This window comes from Elephantulus edwardii, unplaced genomic scaffold, assembly GCF_000299155.1.
Source record: "Elephantulus edwardii isolate Elephantulus edwardi_28Jun2011 unplaced genomic scaffold, EleEdw1.0 scaffold00115, whole genome shotgun sequence".
NCBI lineage: Eukaryota > Metazoa > Chordata > Mammalia > Macroscelidea > Macroscelididae > Elephantulus > Elephantulus edwardii.
The window spans coordinates 10,983,889-11,002,605 of NW_006399865.1; the positions used below are offsets into that span (position 1 = coordinate 10,983,889).

Below are 18,717 nucleotides of genomic sequence, written 5' to 3' on the forward strand. Positions count from 1 at the left end.
GTTGCATGGCCCTAAGCTGTTCCGAGGGCCCCGTGACCGTCTGGCAAGGAATGGCTGGACCAGGTTTTCTCAGCCTTGGCACCAATGACACTAGAGGGCAGATCAACCGTCGTTGTATCTATAGTAACTGTCCCGTGGATTATAAGATGTTTAGCCCTATCCCCCGGCCTTTCCCCACTAGATGCCAGTAGCACTGTTTCTATTCTGACAACTCAAAATGCCTGCAGACAATGCCACATACTTCCCAGGGATGCAAACATCGTGGCTGAGGACCACTTGGCTGACAGTGGCTTTTTCTTTTCTTTCCTCTCCTCTCCTCCCCTCCCCCTTCCCTTCCCCTTCTTTCCTTTCCTTCCCCTTCCCCCCCCTTCTTTCCTGTCATATATCTTCATCCGACTCACACTTTGAATCAGAACCAACTCATAGCTGATTGTCCAGTGGGTTTTCGTGGGCTGTAAATCACATGGGAAGAGATTACCTGTCTCTCTCCCATGGAGCCTTTGCTAATGGATTCAAACTGCCCGAGAGGTCCTTGTCCCTTTAAGCTTATGTGTCGTGGTGCCGTCTCCCCTCATCTCTGCTCCCCTCTCTCCTTTAGTCACTTTCTATATTTCAAACAAGAGGGACTCAGAAAACACTCTACCCAGATCTTGGCTCAATGATCTGCCAAAGACAGCCAATTCCCAACTAGAATCATGGCTCCAGACACAGAGGCGAAGACACCACGTAGTTGAGTGTGGGGAGTTTCCAGAATTCAGTCCCTTGCAGGCAGGGTTGCCATGACTGATTTTTCAGAAGTAGACTTGCTGGCCTCTTCGGGGTGCCCCTGGGTGAACTCACCATGCCAATCTTTCACTTAGCCATTGAGAACTTACCTGTGGGCACCGGTCAGGGCTGCCACTGCTACCCAGACAAGAAAGTGAGGACGATGTAGGACTTTGAGCAAGCTAGGCTCGCTTGGCCTCAGTTTCTTCATTTGTGCAAACAGGGCACAAGGAAAGGCTGGGGAGGTGAGGTGCCAGCTTAATGTGGTTGTTGGACGTCAAGTGCTCTGCCAGCACCTTCCACAGACGACCACAGACACACCTCTAAAATGAACCTGCTTCCCCACCCAGAGTTGAGCTGCAAAAGGCAGTCTCCTCCTGAACTGTGAGAAAAGAAAATGGATTTGTTTGGTAAAGCCTCCCACTTGTGAAACAGCTACTCGAGTAGCTCTGGAAAACAGGACATAGTTCTTCTCTTCGAAGAATGGCTCAGCATTGACTCTGGCAACAAAGTGGCTCACATTCGTGTTTGCTCAAGACGCCTGCAGAAGTTCTGTCTACGGCACAATTTGCAATGCTTTACAAACGGCAGCCTTGGGGCCCCGTCATCCCAGTAAGGGAATGTAGCTTTTAGAAATGATCAAATACTGCAAACAGTTAGTGCAAACAAACATTTATTGTGAAATAATCATCCTACCCTTCATTAGGTATTACATCATCAAAGCACTTTGTGGCAATGAAAATAGCGGGTTTTTTTTTTCTTTTTACCCCCTCTGATTCACCCAATATTCCATTAAAGCTGCAAAAAATGTGCAATCTGCTTGAAAAATAGGTTTCTCTTATTTATTCCTTTGTGAAAAGTCAAAAACTAAAAAAAAAAAAGAAAATGACACCAGCCAACCAGGCTTCTAGAGCCAATTTGCCTTCCCTCTGCCCTACTACTCCCCGAAATAATTACCAAAGATAATTTGTTTTAAACGCCTTTTTATAAAACCACTGCACCTTTCCCCATATTATAATCATAAAAATTTTAAAAAGCCATTCTTATGATTGATTTACTTCCTGGGAAAATAGGTGGCCAGCCGTTGTTTTTTGATTGGGAGCATGTGCATTTCCTGGGAGTTCACTTTCTTTAACTTGATGCTCCGGCTTTTTACGGATTTCCTGAGGGGCTCCGTATTTTCCATGGCCTCATCTCCTTGGCTGTTGATGTCGAAGCCCGGGAGCATGGAGTCTTCTCTTTTGAAGGAGAAGTTCTTGGTGGACACACCCGAGAGGCCTTTGATCTTGCCACAGAAGATGGCAGGGACAGTGTCTTCAACCGAGACAATGACCTTGGTCGCCTGGGACTCACCTCCCATCTCCGTGTTATTTTCAGCCTTGACCTCGCCGCCTGGGTGGCTATGCTGGCTCAGCACCTCTGGGGCACTGCTGCTGCTACGATTATTCTCCATCATGGTGGAGGCTTCGTAGGGTGTGGCAGGGGGGAAGGGCACTTCGTGGCCACTGGGCAGTTTCTCTACCCTAGGGTGACCTGGACTGCCCACTGCTACCTTGTTGTCATACAGGGCTTCAGGGGGAGGCTCAGCTTTCCGGTGGGATGCCAAAGACAGGTCTAGGACCACATCTTCCTGACAGACGGGGGGACTGGCCTCGCTGGCCTTGAGCCAGGGCACTGACTTCATGGAGAGATCCAGGGCTTCATTCTCACTTCCCTTCTTGATGACTGTGTGGCGGCTGAGCTGGAAATACTCTCTGGGATGGAGAAGGTTGAAGGGCTTCAGTTCCTCCTTTTCCAGAGGGCCCTGGGGGCCTTTAACGGGGTGTAGGCTGAAGGAAGAAGGCGGCTTGGGAAAACTGGGGCTGAACTTAGACTCGGAACTCTGAGGTATTGGGATGGGGATGGGAATAGGGACTGGCACGGGCAAGGGGACGATCACAGGGTAGGGCACCAAGAGGGTAGCCGGCGGGACCAGGGGAGTCAAGGGGGAGTTAAAGGGCTGGGGAGGCACGGAGGGGTACCCTGGAGGAGGCTGGCAGGGTGGGGGCCCAAGAGCACCCTGGGCAGGGAACAAATTCTGAAGTACAGCTTCAAAGGGCAGCGTGGGCTCCTGTGGCTGGCTGGGGATCCTCAGGTCCAAGAGCTGGGGCTGGGCCTCGGGGTCCTCCGCTCCCTGGAAGAGGTGGTTGTGGATGGCATTGGAGGAGCATGGAGCCTCCTGTGGCAGGACCAGAGGGGAGTTGAGGTGCTGAAAGACGTGCCGCTCCAGCACCACGGGCAGCTGCACAGGGCCCTGCGTGGCCATGACGTAGGTGGCATTGGCATTGGGGTTGAGCTCAGGCGCGGAGCTTCCCTCCACTTGCATGTGGATGGGCATCACCACCGGGCTCTCCCCGAGGCACAGGGGCTGCAGCACGGTGGCTGCCACCTTCAGTGCCATGCCGCTCTGGGACTCGGCAGGGGGGTTCAGAATGGACGGGGCCGGTACCGTCACCAGGGCCTTCTTTACCAGGTCAGTGGAGTTGATGTTCCAGGCCTCGGTGGTGATCAGCTGGGCCATGCCATTCTCCAGTCTGTTACTGGCCAAGGTGGGTGGGGCGTCGGTCAGGTCCATGGAGAGGTTCTGCGACTGTAGCTGGTCCATCACTTGACACGCAGGTCCCGTGGCCTGCAAAAGAGCACACCCAGTGAGTGCTCCTCCTGAGAATACTTAAGATCGCCCTAAGAGCTTTAGAAAGTTTCCATATCTTAGTCCCCCAAGTGGCGAGACCCATACTTGTGATTATGAGCTAGCGCCTGAGGAGCAGCTCTGAACCCTGCCCTGTCCCGTGCCGTCCTCGCCATCTCTCATATGCTCAAGCCCATTGTTAGTCACTGTGTCAATTCATCTCCTGGAGGGTCTTCTTCTCTTTATCTGACTCTCCACCTTTGCCAGGGGCCTAACAAAGGCACCCAGATGACCCACCAATAGCTCCAATTTAACGGGCCAAAGTACTAGGAACACAGACGATGGAATAGTGAAAGCGCTTAACAAAAACAAAGGCTTATTCCGTATTGTTGTGCTGGACCGTTAAGATGTTTGACTTGTTTACATTCAGCCAAGCGGCCCGCAGACTCGCTGTTCTTTTAAGGAGAGATCAAACCCTCCCCACATCACAACTCTGGAAGGGGAGGGGTGCCATCCCCATCAATGGAAAGCATTGAAAACACTCTCTTCAGCAATGAGCTCTCCAAATACCAGGCTGAAGAGCAAGACAGCAGTTCATAGGCTCAAGGGCTGTCCTGGCTTGTCCTGCTGTCTCCCTTCTGTGCCTGACATGTCCTCTCTCATCCATGTCATAGGACAAGCCAAGCCCTGGTGTGAGGTGGTGAGGGATTCCTCATCCACTTACCTGCCCTGGGGCCTCTACCTGTCAAGAGGCGGTGACAGGATTCTGGGGCTGGGGAAGAGGGATCACTGGTTTGAAACCTCAATTTGGGAAGAGCATGCTTGATGTCCCAGGCCCGTCCTCAGTCATCTGGCCACCTCGGGAGAGACCAGAGGGGGTCTCTCCCCAAGTGTACTTCCTGGAGGGAGCATGGCTGCAGCTTCAGCAGGGGGGCTCTCCATGGAAATATGTCCGCATTTAGCATTGTTACCATGGAGAAAGCAGGCACCATGTCTAACTCCGCTCCAGAGTCTCGCTGGGGCCCAGGAAGAATGCAATAGTCCTCAGTTTCACTGGGTAGGCTTTGGATAGCTCGGATGGTGGATCACACCTGCCTTACCATCGGCAGCTTTAGTCCTATGACCATTTCCTCCTCCTGTCCCCCAGCCCCCCAAATCAGCAGCACTGTCTCCAAAATGAGAGAGAGAGAGAGAGAGAGCACGAGCGCGCGTGAGAGAGATAGCTAAAAGGTTGGAAATAAACACGGTCTCCCAACAGGAAAGCAGCTTGAACAAGTGAACAGCTCTGCTATACTGGCAGGCTATCTGAATGTGTCAGATTCACAGAACAAGGAGCTTCTCCAGAGCAGAAGGAGAGGAGGGGGAGAGAAGGCTGCTGTGTAAAGAACTTTGTGGAGAAGGCCTGGTGGATGGTGTTCTTGGCAGGGGGGGCATGGTGGTTGCCCCCACAAGAGAAAGCTCTGGGGACCTGGAGCCCACTGCAAACCTTGAAAGGTATCAAGCACATTGGCCAAAAATCCCTTTGGGGAAGACAGCATAGAGGTAGCTGAGCCCCAGGGAGACTGAGGGGGGCTTGTCACCACTGCAGGTGGGTGGGTGCTCCCTGACTCAGCCCAGAGAATGGTTCTGTCTCTAGCATAGCATCTGTTCGTTCGTTCATTCACTTACCAGCCAATTTATTTGCCTAGTGCCTCTGTGTGCGAGCATTTCGCTGAGGGCGAGAGATGCTCTCATGAGTGGGGCATGTGAGGTTCCTGCTTTCATGAAGATTATAGTCCAGTGAGTAGGATGAGAGAGATTTTGCTAGCATGAGAAAGCCTCAAAGGTATGCCAGGAGGGGCACTCTATCAGCGACACAAAGCTTTCTTGGCCACTTGCACACAGCCCTAGGGACCTACAGCCTCCTTCAGCAGTGAGTACTTCCAGAAGCATCTGGGTCGCCCCTCGCAGTGACCAGAACCTTCAGGAAAGAATGAGAGAAGGCTGAATGGAAGCTGGATGGGGCTGGTGAGGACAAAGGCAGCAGTGATTAGAGAGGGCAACTCCGCTGAGTTAGATTCGGACTATCCTGACAGGCTACTCAGTGAAGAAGCCAAGGCATGTTCTACACCATCTCTGGGCTTCCTGTGGGTGCAGGACCATCGCACTGGGAGACTGTGCCCTCCTCATGGCAGGCTGCACCTGTCCACTTTCCAGAATGGGCAGCGCCCCCCTACCCCCGGCGCTCTTTCAGCCTCAAGTTTCTGGACGCTTCTCAACTTGCTCCTCAAACACACCCTCAGCTTAGTGGCTCTCACTTCTTCCTACTGCTCACTCTCCACCCTGCCCAGCTCAGGTTCTAGACCTTCTACTTCCCCCCAAAACCCTCCTCAAGAGTATAGGGTTCGCAGGAGAGCCCCCCACAGGTCCTTGCTCTTCTCATGGAGGACAAAACTTCAAACTTCCTGAGCATTTGGCATGTTCCAACCCCTAAGAACTGTCCATGTCATACTGAATCCTCAGAAGAGCCCAGGGAGGAGCAACTGATAATTATGTCCATTTTACTGACGTGAAGACTTAGTCTATAGCTAGGTTAAATAGCTAATCTAAGGTGATATTTCTAATCTGCGCCGCTCAGACCGGCTTTTAATTGTTGTTGCTCAAACAATCTTCTAGGTGGTTTAGCACTTGTGTGTCAACTCATGGTTGCTGTGAAGCTGAACACTGTGACCCTGATGTGCCAAATGCAATATTGGTTACCCATGGCGGACAGTGTTTGGTGGAGCTCCCCGATTGAAACAAGCTTGGAAGCAGGAGTGGCATCCACTTCTGAAATAGCTTGCCTCCAAAAACCCTGTGAACTTGGAGAAACGAAGGAAGTTATACAAGTGTTCAGGTCTTGCATTCATAGGGTTGCCTATGACCCGACAGCACTTAACAACAAAAACAACAACAAGGCGATATTAGAGACATCTGGTGTCTCTATCCATAGTTTTCATTGGCTCGTTTTGGAAGTAGATCATCAGTACACTCTTCCCAATTTCTCTTAGTCTGGAGGCTCTGATGAAATCTGTATACTATGGAAAACTCTGATGTTACCTGAAATACTAGTGTCATAGCCATCAATTCCGTTCTCAGTAATCCTACTGGACACAGTAGAACAGTCTGCATGGTTTCCAAGGCTTTAATATAAAGAAGGAGACTGCAGTAAGTCAGCTTCCAGCAAAGCCAGGGCCTCGTCCTTCCCAGCAAATTGACTGAACGTTTGGGTGATTTCTCTCCACCAGAGTCGCTGTTCTGTGGGGTGCAGCTCAAAGTAGCTAGCCCCACATCCCACCCCCAGCTTGCCTTGAGGAAGCTGCAAAGGTGGGAAGCCACCTCACACCCATGATTAGAGGTAGGGGGTCTGATCTCCACCTGGGCTCTTCTGGCCTCTGAGGAGGAGGGAAGCCGACTTGACTGAGATGCAGAGCACTCAGAGCACTATTTTATATTTTGGGGGGGTGTTAGAAACTAAGCCAGGGGGCAGAGGCCCCCTTCTGCCTCCTCCTACCTCAGCAAACCTGGTGGGAGAGGTCCAGGAGGGCACTTCCGGGCACCCGTATGGTACACTCCCTGTTGCCTCCCCCTCCTCCTCTTTCCTGCTATCCCTCCTCCCCTTGCTTTCCCCTCAGCAGCCAGACTCCCACCCCCACCTCTTGGCCAGCACCTGAAAGGGCCAGAGAGGGCACAAAGGGGACACAGTGCCCAGACCCCCAAGCCACAGGGGTTCCCTGAGAGAGAATAGGAAGGCACTAATGAAATGAAGGTTCAAAGGGCAAGTTGCATTAACCCCAGGGGGAGCCAGAAGGCAGATAATGACTGCCTGAGAGGAGCCCAGCCTTCCTGCTCTGCAGGGAAGCTACTTATTAGTGCGGACAGAGGGTGGGCTGGGACCTCTTCAAATCAAGGAGTGTCACAAGAGCCATCAACTCAGGCTCACACAAAGGACTATCCATTTCTGTAGAAGTGGCAAGGAATGTTGTGTTATTCCCAAACATCCTTTGGAAAGGAGTTTCAGTGGAGTGGGTGGGATGATGAGACGGAGACCCTCATTTCCGTCACCGTTGGCCAATTGCTGGGTTTGGTGGACGTGGGGAGAGGAGACATCCAGAAGACTCTGCTCGCGTCCTTGGGAGGCGCTTGAAGAAGAAAAGAGCCATTTCTGGGAGATGCAGCCTTCACAGCTGGATGACCCTACAGCTGCAGAAAGTCCAAAGGTGGAGCTGAACGTTTGTCAGCGTTTCCCACTGGGCAGCCTTGTAGGCCATTCAGAACCCACCTCACCTTTTGCCTTCTCTCATCCCTTTCTGAGGACTCTGGCCACTGCGAGTGACAAGCTGGATCCTTTTGGGAAGCATGTGAAGTCTACTGGGGGAAAGCCTCAAGTTCTAGGGTAGATGGAGAAGGACTCTCTGGGGCAATAGTTGGTCCTGGAAACTTATGGAGGTCATAGATGTTCTACAGATATCTTTGATTCTTATGGAAATCTACACAAAACACCTCATGGGGACCACGGGTCATCCATCCCCTGCTTATCCTCCAATCTCTACTCCGTTCCCTCAGGCCCCCTGACTTATGTCAGTCTAGTTCTGACCCCTCTCTTTCATGCTGGGCAGAGGGAGAACTCCACCTTGTTTCCTTCTACTGGTACTTTTGTACCTGATGCTCACAATTAACACTCTTTGGTACCGGCAGTCGGGAACTCAAAAGATGAATGGCACTGGGAAAGTCTGCCGTCAGGGACCGCTCCAGAGTACTGAAGAGCAGTGATATCACTCTGGAGACTAAGGTGCACCTGATACAGGCCATGGTCTTCACAATTACTTGCTGTGCATCAGAAAACTGGACAATGACTAGGGGTGATAGAATGAGAATTGATGCATTTGAGCATCAGTTTTGAATGTTGAATATATTGCTAGGAGGACAAATATAGGTGTGTCCTGTAGAGGGTGAGACCAGGCTGCTCCTTGGAGGCCAGGATTCTGAAGCTTTGTCTGACACTTTGGGCATGTTGCAAGGCTGGATCAGTCCTTGGAGAGGGATGTCATGTTTGGGAGGGTGGAGGGACAGCGCAGGAGAGGAAGACCTTAGATGAGATGGATTGATTCAGTCACTGGGGTAATGGGATGGGTGTGTTGGAGACAAGTTGGCATAGGATATGGCAGGGTTTAGGGCTTTGTACATATGGTTGCTATGAGTTGCAGGAGACTTGACAGCACATAACAACAACAACAACAACGTCATGCTTGGGAGGGTGGAGGACGGCGCAGGAGAGGAAGACCTGGATAAAATGGATTGACTCTGTGACTGGGATAATGGGAGTAGGGTGAAAAGACAATAAGGTTGGCTCAGGAGAGAGCAGGATTCGGAGCTGTTGTACAGACGGTCGCAATGAATCGCAGGCGCCTTGACAACCTGACCCTCAGCCTCTTGTCGTGGCCCCCTTCCCCTTACCAAATCTTGGCACATCACAGCTGGAAGGGGCATTAAGGTTTATAATATCTCCATCCTCTTCCTGATAGCTTTTTTTCCTGACCCTTTTTATATGTTAAGAAACTGAAACCCAGAAAGGCTAACTCTCCCAAGGCTAGTTATTCCATGGACCACCATGGTCCTAGCACAGAAAGAGCAGAAGGCCAGGCCCACAGGAGGGCAGTTGGTGGCCACCCACCCACCCACTCTTCCCAGGCAAGGGGCACCTCTGACTAGGAGATGCGCATGGGGGAATAGCCCCATGGGGGTGAGGCAGGCATAAATTCAGCTAGGATTCCTGTGGTTCTTTTTTTTCACACACCCAGAAAAAGAAAGTAAAAGAAGGAGGAAGCAGCACGAGTTCTGTTTCCTTTTTGACGAGTCACGCTGGCAAGAAGCTGGCCTTGGGCCAAACCCTCCACTTGTTGGCTGGTGACTTGCCCCATGTGTGTGCCCTGCTGGGTGTCTGCTTGGTATGACACCCTGCCCACGCCAGCCGTGCCTGCCTCTGACGCCTTCCCCTTCCGAAGCCATGTACAAAGCACGCACGCCGCCTACAAGCTTCCATGCAGATGGACATTTTTATAATGCTGACGATTCATCTAAGACTTCATTTACAAAGGGGAAAAAAATACTTGACCACTCAAGTAATTAAGATGATTCTCCAGGTCTTGGAGCCCAGCTATTTCCTCACTGTGGGTATTTATGTGACAGTGAGTCACACATGTGCACATATACACACGTGCACGGCTGCTGTTCCGTGCTCTCGAGATGATGACTCAGTGACCCTATGAAAGGTCATATAATACTGACCAAATAAATAACCCAAGGATCACAGTTGAGGCAGGAGGGTTTACTGGGGAGGCAGGCTAGCCCTGTCTCACATTCCGACTGAGAGTGTCTGTGAACCCCACACTGACTCAGAACAGGGTCCTTGAAACCACCTCAGGCTAAGCCTGATTTCTGAGACAGGAATTCAGGCAAAAGCCCTGGGGCATGCTTGGAGCCCTTCTCAAGGAACTGCGTCACTTCAGAGAGTGACTTCCTTTTCTTTTGTGACAGCCACCAGTGCCTTAGAAGGCAGCGCCAGGTGCCCTGAGGACGTTAGGAATAGGTACCTAGGGGCACTGCCTGCTTTGGGGAGCCATGAGGACCCTGGTCCTACTTGAGTAAGGTCACTGAGACTATCATAGCATAAACTCAATGTCCCAGAGCCATAAATGTTCATGTGTGGCCTGGACCTCATCTATTAGTCATTATTGATTCAAGAGTGTATTTCTTTCTTTCTTCTTTTTTTTTTTTTTAATTAAGCTGCTCACTCTGTTGAGGTGGGTTTCCAGTTTAGGACCAATTCAACATACATTGGTGTTAGAGTCTGGTTAGAATAGACATGGGGTAAGGGCCTCACTGGGAACTCCTGGCCTGGTCTACTTTCATGCTCTCGGAACTCAGTTTCCTTATCTATACTACAAAGTACTTCCCTAACTCTTCAAAAACCAACCAAACACTGCCTTTGAATCCCTGGAAACATGTGGTCTTTAGGTCAACTGCACAACACAACAACAGATTATGCCACCAGAGCGCCTTCCCTACTCTCCAATTCACCTCATAGCCTTAGAGTTGGAAGTGATTAAAAGACGACCTACCAGCTGATATCTGGGGGGCTGTAAATCTCATAGGGAGGAAGGCCAGTGAACAAACGATGAGGAGAAAGGCAGGGCTGAGCTGGGAGAGCTCTCTGGGCTACTCCCAGGGCACTCAGATAATTTCACCCCCCATCTTCTCAATTCCACTGGTAGGGAGCCTAGTGGAAGATGCTGGGAGGGTGGAAGCAGTAACAGCAGTAAGAGTTGGAGAAAACACAGTGATTTCCGGGTATTCGGGTTCTTCGAAAAAAGGCCAGGAAGGAGTGAAGGTTGAAAGGAAGACCGAAGGTAGGGACCTCGGAGCTTCAGTCAGACAACAATTTGTGTGTCTTGGGACTGAACTCCACACAGCAAAGGGAGTGGCTAAAAACCTACTACGTGCCAAACATGTCTATCTAGTCTCCACAGGCTCTCACATTAGGCCTGGGCCTCGCCAAGCACACAGCCAGTTGAAAAAGAGAATGAACTCAAGCTGGCTAAGCCTGGAGAGTAGAGAGAGAACAAGACTGGGACAGAGAGCCCACAGGCCAGCTTCCTACCATCACTGGGTTTTATGGGAGCACAAGACAGGTGGGGTGAGGTGCGTCCCACAGAATGTTAGGGACCTTCTATGTATGATCTCATGTCACATTCATAGCCACCCACGGACCTGATGGCGGCTTCTGGGTGGACGGAGGGAATGAAATTCACATTCATTCATTCTTTGTAATCTGTGGCCCGCAGGCCTGTTTTTCATTGTTTTTGGTCAAACATTCTTCTAGGTGGTATAGCCCTGGTCTGTCCACTTGCCGTACAGAAGTAACTCGTGGTTGCTGTGAAGCCGACCACTGTGACACTGATGAGGCAAATGCGAGAATGGTTACCCATGGTGGACAGTGTTTGGTGGAGCTCCCCAATTAAAACAAGCTTGGAAGCAGGAGTGGCATCCACTTCCATAATGGCTTGCCTCTGGAAACCCTGTGAACCCGGAGAAAGTCGAGGATGTTCATTCATAGGGTGGGTCACTATGAGTCTCCTATGACTCGACGGCAAACAACATTCATTCTAAAGATATCCGGGTAGTTACTGAGCGCCAGTCAAGCTTTCCCCATTCCTTCACTCTGGTACCGGTTCCTTCATATTTCTCTCTTGACTCGATTAACAGTGGATGAACTGCGTCTGTTTTCACCTTCAGCTTCAGGGTCCACATTTCCTGCAGAAGGAGAGCCTATAAGCTTCTAGAGAGGAATGCCACGTCCTGGGCACGTGTGTGTGTGTTTAGGGTTTTAAAGTGGACACTAAACGCTCGTTTTCCAGAAAGGACTGACCCTGCAATGAAGAGGCGAGAAGTCCCCTCCTCAAGTCTTAATTGTCTCAGTGGGAGGTGGAAGACACACCTCACAGTCACGCTGTGGAAAGGGAATAAGCCACATGTCGAGCTGGGGTCTACCATCTCAAAATGCACATGGTTTGGGGGAGTTCTTCTGGTAACAAAGGAAACTTCGATTTGGGACAAAGGAAGGGAAAACCCACCTCTGGGAGAGGGGAAAAAACCCCCTTCTAATGAGGTTGATACTCAAAGGTTACATTTTTGTTCTGGGAAAAGGACTGTTTATAATTGTGTGTCATTAGCGGGACATTTTCCAGAGACCACTCTACCAGAAATAGAGCCTCTGAGGGGTCACGGGAAGGAAGGGGTGTAGAGGTTAGTTGAGATTTTCCCCTCTCCCCTGAGGCATGTACGCGAGCCGCTCAGTGAGGACGGGGATGGTGCCTCGTCCGTAATGCTGAGCCCCTCCGTCCTGTGCCTTGTGCGACACGCTTTGAACTGGACAGGCCTGGGTCACCATTTCATCTTGGCCTGGGCAAGCTAATATTAAGCCTATATCCCACTTTAAAAAATAACCCTATAAATCAGCCCATAGCATGTTGTGCTCCCTCAGTTCAAATCCACTGACGGCTCCTAAGACGAAGATGCACACAGCTTTGGAAACGCGATAGAGGGTCGCTATGACTCTGGGTGGCACAGCATTTTGAGTTTGTACTTGACAAGGTGCCCAGGACGTGGCAAGTGCTCAATAAAACATGACTATCATTGCTGTCACCATTAGCATCACCACCTCCATCATCATCACCACTGTGACTCTCATATGGTCACTGAAGTCCTGACCCACATCACATCCTATCAGCTTTGCGTATTTTCTCTGGGCATCTCATCGAGCAGCACTGTATATGTCCCCTTTGGATCTGTGTACGAGGCACCAAAGTTCCAGCCCTGTTTCTTCACAGGTCAATCATAAAACCAGCCAGCAGTTGGGAACAGAGAAGGCATGTACCACAGAATTTGTGTTGTTGCATCTGATGGTTGAAGTGTTCAGGACACACACACACACACACACACACACTCTCTCACTCTCTCTCTCACACACACACTCCAAATGAGAAAAATTGTTCAGTCTTTCTGAAGAGAGAAAACACAGAGGAACTGGAATGGGCCTAGACCAAGAAGAGAGAGGAGGCTGTGAGGAAAACATGAAAAAAAGCTTGACTATAAAAACCCCACTGCCATTGAATCAGTTCTGACTCACAGTGACCCTGTAGGACAGAGCAGAGGTGCCCTCTAACGTCCCCAGGACTGTAATCGTCACAGAAGCACACGGTGTCATCTTTCTCCTGTGGAGTGACTACTGACAAGTGCCACTGAGTTGACTATGATTCATAGAGACCCTCTGTACACCAGCTCTGAAACCTGTCCCGTCCTGAGTCAGTCTCACTGACTCCAACACACCTACACTTACTAACCCCAGTTACTGTGTCAATCCATCTCGTCGGGGTCGTCGTCTCCTGAGCTGTCCCTCTACCCCACCCTTCCGAGCATGATGTCCTTCAAAGAGTAGTCCCTCCTGGTCACATGCCCAAAGTATGTGAGATGGAGTCTCAAAATGCTTGCCTCCAAGGACCTTTAGCCAGAGTCACTGAAGCACCAAGCCATTAGGGAATGCTACAGAGCTACAGTGCAAACTCTGACTCACAGAATGGGAATCCCAGAACACTTATTTGTCCTTATACAAAACCTATACCTAGGCTGAATGGAACAGAGGGACACTGAATGGTTTAAAATCAGGAAGAATATGTGTCTGCTGAGCAAATAATTTGTGAAACTGGACTCTGAGAAGGAATGTGGCAGCAGAATGAAAGGAAGACTCATCAACAACCTGTGCTATGCAGACGACACAATCTTGCTGACTGAAAGTGAGGAGGACTCGACATGTTTGGTGCAGAAGACCAAGGCCTACAGTCTTAAATATGGATTACATCTCAACCTCAAGAAAAGAAAGGCTCTTACCACTGGGCCAATAGGCACTATCATGAGAAAGTACTGAAACTGTCAATGCTTTAATCTTGTTTGGATCCACAGTCAACACCCTTGGTACCAGCATTCAGGAGACCAGATTTGCATTGGGCAAGCTGGCTGTCAGGGACTTCTCTAAAATATTGAAGAGCAATGATGTCAGTCTGAAGATTAAGGTGTGCCTGATTCAGGCCATAGTATTTTCAATCAGTTGCTATACATTTGACAATGAATAAGGGTGACAATAATTGATGTCATTGAGTTGTAGTGTTGGGGGAAAAACACTAAAGAAAGACTGTCAAAAGAACAAATAGGTATGTCTTGAAAAGTACAGCCCAAGAGTTCTTTACAGGTTAAGATGGTGAGGTTTTGTCTCTTCCTGGGCATGTTGTTAGGAGGGTTAGTCTTTGGAAGGGGATATTATGCTTGGGAAGAGTCAGCGAATGAGAGGAAGGGCCTCCAATGAGATGGATTGACACAGTGACTGCAGCAATGGGCTCAAGTGTGTCAGAGATGAAGAGGATGACACAGGACAGGACAGGGTTCAGGTCTATTGGTCACAGGGTCTCTGTGAGTTATACTCAACTTGACAGTATCCAACAACAACAAAAACAGCAACTACAGGGAGCCCTGGGGGTCTAGTGGTTAAGAAGCGGCACACCACCTCTTCTGCAGGAAGGAGGGTGGTTGATAATCTCCTCTCAAGTGCTTTACTGTCCTGAAAACCCACTGGAGAGTCAGCTGTGAATCGGTTCCGACTAGACAGCACATGGCAGAAACCACTGGGCTACAACATGGAGCACAGCAGAATGAAGCACTGCTCAACCCACCTTGTCAACTGTTGCCCGCTGCAACAGCCCCTCTGGTTTACGGTGTCTGGAGTCTATTACTCAAAACCCACTCAGCCTCGCTGCCGTGGAGTCGACTCTGACTCACAGCCACCCTCACCAGGTTTTGGAGGCTGTACATCTTTTTGGCACGACACTGCCCATTTTTCTTCCACGAAGTGGCTGGTGTATTCAAACTGCTGATCTTTGGCCTAGAAGCGTGATCTATTACACAAAATTTTGGGAGATTGTCTTCATTGCTTTTAAAATCACCAAGCACATTCATTTGTGGCTTGGCTGAAGTATCTATCAGCCATAGGGAAGAAAATGTAATTTATCCTCTTTGAGGGTCTGATCTTCATTGTTTACTTACTCCTACCTCTCCGAGGGCATTCAGTATTCAACTTCCTCCATAAAAATGGATTTGTTTTTTTAAAGCTGATGAATTCATTCACTCATGCTGGGATGTAGGGTTAGGGCTAATAAGATTTAAGTATTATTGTTCCTTTACTGGTATCTTTCTCTCTTTGTGGCTGAATTGGAATGGACTCATTCGCTGACCCTCCAGTGGGTTTTCAGAGGCTTAAAAGCTTATGGGAGGAGACTGACCATCTTTCTTTTGAGGAGCAGCTGGTGAGTATGAACCACCTGCCTTTGGTTTGGCAGTGCAACTCCTTAGCTAACAGGCCACCAGAACTAAGCTTTACTGGTATAACAACAAACACGATTCAATCAATGATAAAGATGTGGACAAAGAAATGAAACTCTAAGACTTGAAAAAGTCATGAAGAGGAAAGCTAACTATCTTGAGATCCACAGAAGTGACAGCCTACAAGTATAAGTAGGTTTTCTGGATCTTTAAAAAGGCATTTGCACACCCATGTTTATTGCTCCCTTGTTCATAATAGCAAAGAGATGGAAGCAACCCAAGTGCCCATTAACAAATGAATGGATATAGAGAAGCTCTCCATTCTGGAGAGGGTGAAATCAGGCTGCTCCTTGGAGGCAAGGATTCTTAATGAAACTCCATCTCGCATACTTTGGACATATTGCCAAAAGCGACCAGGCCTCGGAGAGGGACATCATGCTTGGGGAGGGTGGAGGGACAGCGCAGGAGAGGAAGACCCTCGATGAGATGGATTGATTCAGTGACTGGGGTAATGGGGTAGGTGTATCAGAGACAATGAGATTGGCATAGGATAGATCAGGGTTTAGGGCTGTTGTATATAGGGTTGGTATGAGTCGCAAACAATTTGACAGAACAGCAACAACAACTGGCAATTTGACTTGGAACACTTGCTTCAAAAGACCAAATTCACAAAGACAAAAATTCTCCCCAATGAACTGAGAGGCAACATCATGATAGATGGAGGAGGGATTGAAACGGTCAATGATTTAATCTTGCTTGGGTCCACTTCTGTACCAGAAGTTAGGAGATGTATTATATTGGGCAAGTCTGCTGTCGGGGACCTTTCACAAATACTGAGGAACGAATATGTCCATTTGAAAACTAAGATGCATCTGATTAAGACCATTGTCTTTTGAATCACTTGCTATGCATCTGAGAGCTGAGCATTGAAAAGATAGGACAGCAGAAGAATGGACGCCTTTGAGTTGTGATGGTGGAGAATATTGAACATGCCACCGACGGCCAAGAAAACAAACGGATGTGTCTTGGAAAAAAAATGCAACTAGAGTGCCCTCTGGAGGCAAGGATCACAACACTTCATACTTTGGGAATGTTGTTAGGAGGGACTGGACCTTGGAAAGGGATATTATCGCTGGAAAGAGAGAGGGTTAGTGAAAGAGAGGAAGATCCTTAATGAGATGGATTGACGCAGTGACTGAAGCAACGGGCTCAAATGTGTCCAAGATGATGAGGACAGCACAGGATGGGACAGGGGTCAGGTATGTAGTTCACAGGGTTGCTAAGAGTCATGCTCAACCCACTGGCATCTACCAACAACTGGCAATTCCCTACATTTGGGTTCTTCTACACGCTGACTCTGAGGGAAGGATTGACTGAAAGACATGGACTGGGTCGTGAAGCAGTGAGAGAGGAAAAGGCAGGAAATGAACTTATCAGGCCAATTACCACTTTGGACAAGTGGCACCCAATTAATTGCACTGGTGAGTGAATGCTGAGGGACAGTGGGGAGCACAAGCCTCAGAGGCCCCACTGAGAGGCGAGGCAGCGGGCTGCCAATTCTCCACCTTCCCTCTATGGTCACGGGATGGGGTATGGGTAGAGGATGTGTTGGTTCCTTGGAACTTCCAAGGAGCTCAGCACGCCGGGCAGATGTGTTCCGGAGGCCTCCCCAAAACTGTCTTTAGGAGGAGTCACAGGTATAATAAGTAGCCTTTGGTGGAACTCTATGAACTTAGAGAAAGGACAATGGTTAGAGAACAAGGTTAAAGTCTTTTGTTTATAGACTCAGTACTAGATGGCACTTAACAACAAAAACAACACATATTGCCAAGCCCTTGTCTTCCATTTTGGACTCCCATTGGCTGGACTCTGTACAATGGTGCTCTTGTTTTGGTTGAGGATGGATATGTGTGGATTGATGGTTTCATTGTTTAAGCCTCTTGTTTACAGTCAACATGACCTCCAGGAGGACACTTGCATTTAAGGCCATTTTGGAGACTGGGTAATGTGACTGCACTCTGTAAGATGGACTCTCTTGTTTTGGTTGAAGGTCATTGTGGAATGTTTGGGGTTTTATTATTTTTCTATTTATTATTACCTCCTGTTTGGAGTCAACAAAACCTCCTGGAGAGTCCTTATATTTAATAAGTCGGATCCAAGGGATGATTTTTTTATCTTTTGCTACTATATTTTGGAGGAACATTCTTCTAAGTCCTACAGCACTCTTCTGTCAATTTGCTGTACTGAGGTAATCTGGGTTTGCTGTGACACTGAACCTTGCACCACTGTTGTCTCAACTGCCATAATGGCTGCCCATGGTGGACAGTGTTTGGTGGAGCTCCCAGTTTTAAGACAGGGTGGGAAGCAGGAGTGGTATCCACTTCCTAAATCACATGCCTCTGGAAACTCTTAAGAACTTGGAGAAACGATAGTTATAGAAAGGCCTCAGGTCTTTTGTTAATGGAGTCACTATGAGTCATGTGCTACTCGAAGGCAATCAACAACAACAACAGCCTTTGGTGTATAAAGGTGACTGTGAGAGGATGAGAGGACATAGGCAGACACCAACACTGTTTGCTCCACAGCCAAAAAACCACTGTGATCAGGTGTTTCTTCCCTCAGTGAGAGGCACCTCCTAGGACCCTGAGAAGGCAGTGTCTTATAATCGCCAAGTTGTGATGATGTCAGCTCAAGAGGCCTGTGACTCAAGTGCTCATAAATCAGGAACTCAAGGAGACCCAGAGATGATATTTTCTCCAGTGGAACATGGTCGAGAGATGCTCAGCTCAGTCAATGTGTTCAGTTGCCAGCATAATGGGAGCCCTCAAGAAAGCTCTTTTCATCCTATTTATTGTGGCCGGAATGCAAGATGTTCCCGAGATGAGTCACAGAGAGGTTCTTTTCTGGCGCTCATCTGTTCCAGCTCAGGGCCCGAAACACAATCAATAAATAAACAAACACCACTCCTTCATCAGCTGCATACAGCCTTAAAAAAAATCATCATATCCTCGGCCTGAGGAGCGCACAGGCAAGGAAGCAGAGGGTGCGGAGAGCTCATCTTTGAAACGGGGAGCCTCCTTTCTGGAATGCGATTTTGTTCAAAACATCCCTCCGCCCGGAGGCAAGCTCTCCTGAGTGCAGAACAACAGAGTGCAGAATCCGAGGGCTACAGATGCTTTTGAAGTCCCCGCAAATTCGCGATATTTATCTTCAGTCAAGTATCATGGGAGGGAGCTAATATAACATGAACAGCACAAAGTTGGAGAGAGGGCAGGCAAAGTTAGGCTGGTCAGTCGACCAGGAAAGATGAGAGGTGTGTTATTTCCTATTTTCCTTAC

At 49.1% G+C, this 18,717-nt stretch overlaps 1 protein-coding gene across 2 annotated transcripts; it reads right to left on the reverse strand.

The window, feature by feature from the left end:
• Window positions 1-1,421: 1,421 nt before the first annotated feature.
• RAI2 (retinoic acid induced 2) lies at window positions 1,422-3,440 on the reverse strand. 2 transcript variants are annotated; one of them, XM_006892406.1, is made up of 2 exons: window positions 3,260-3,409; window positions 1,820-3,118 (listed from the first exon to the last, which is right to left on the reverse strand). In XM_006892406.1, exons 1-2 carry the CDS (start codon window positions 3,407-3,409, stop codon window positions 1,820-1,822), a joined length of 1,449 nt encoding a protein of 482 aa, XP_006892468.1. The 2 variants fall into 2 exon arrangements, with proteins under 2 accessions (XP_006892467.1, XP_006892468.1); XM_006892405.1 differs by having other exon boundaries at window positions 1,422-3,440.
• Between the last annotated feature and the right edge of the window lie 15,277 nt (window positions 3,441-18,717).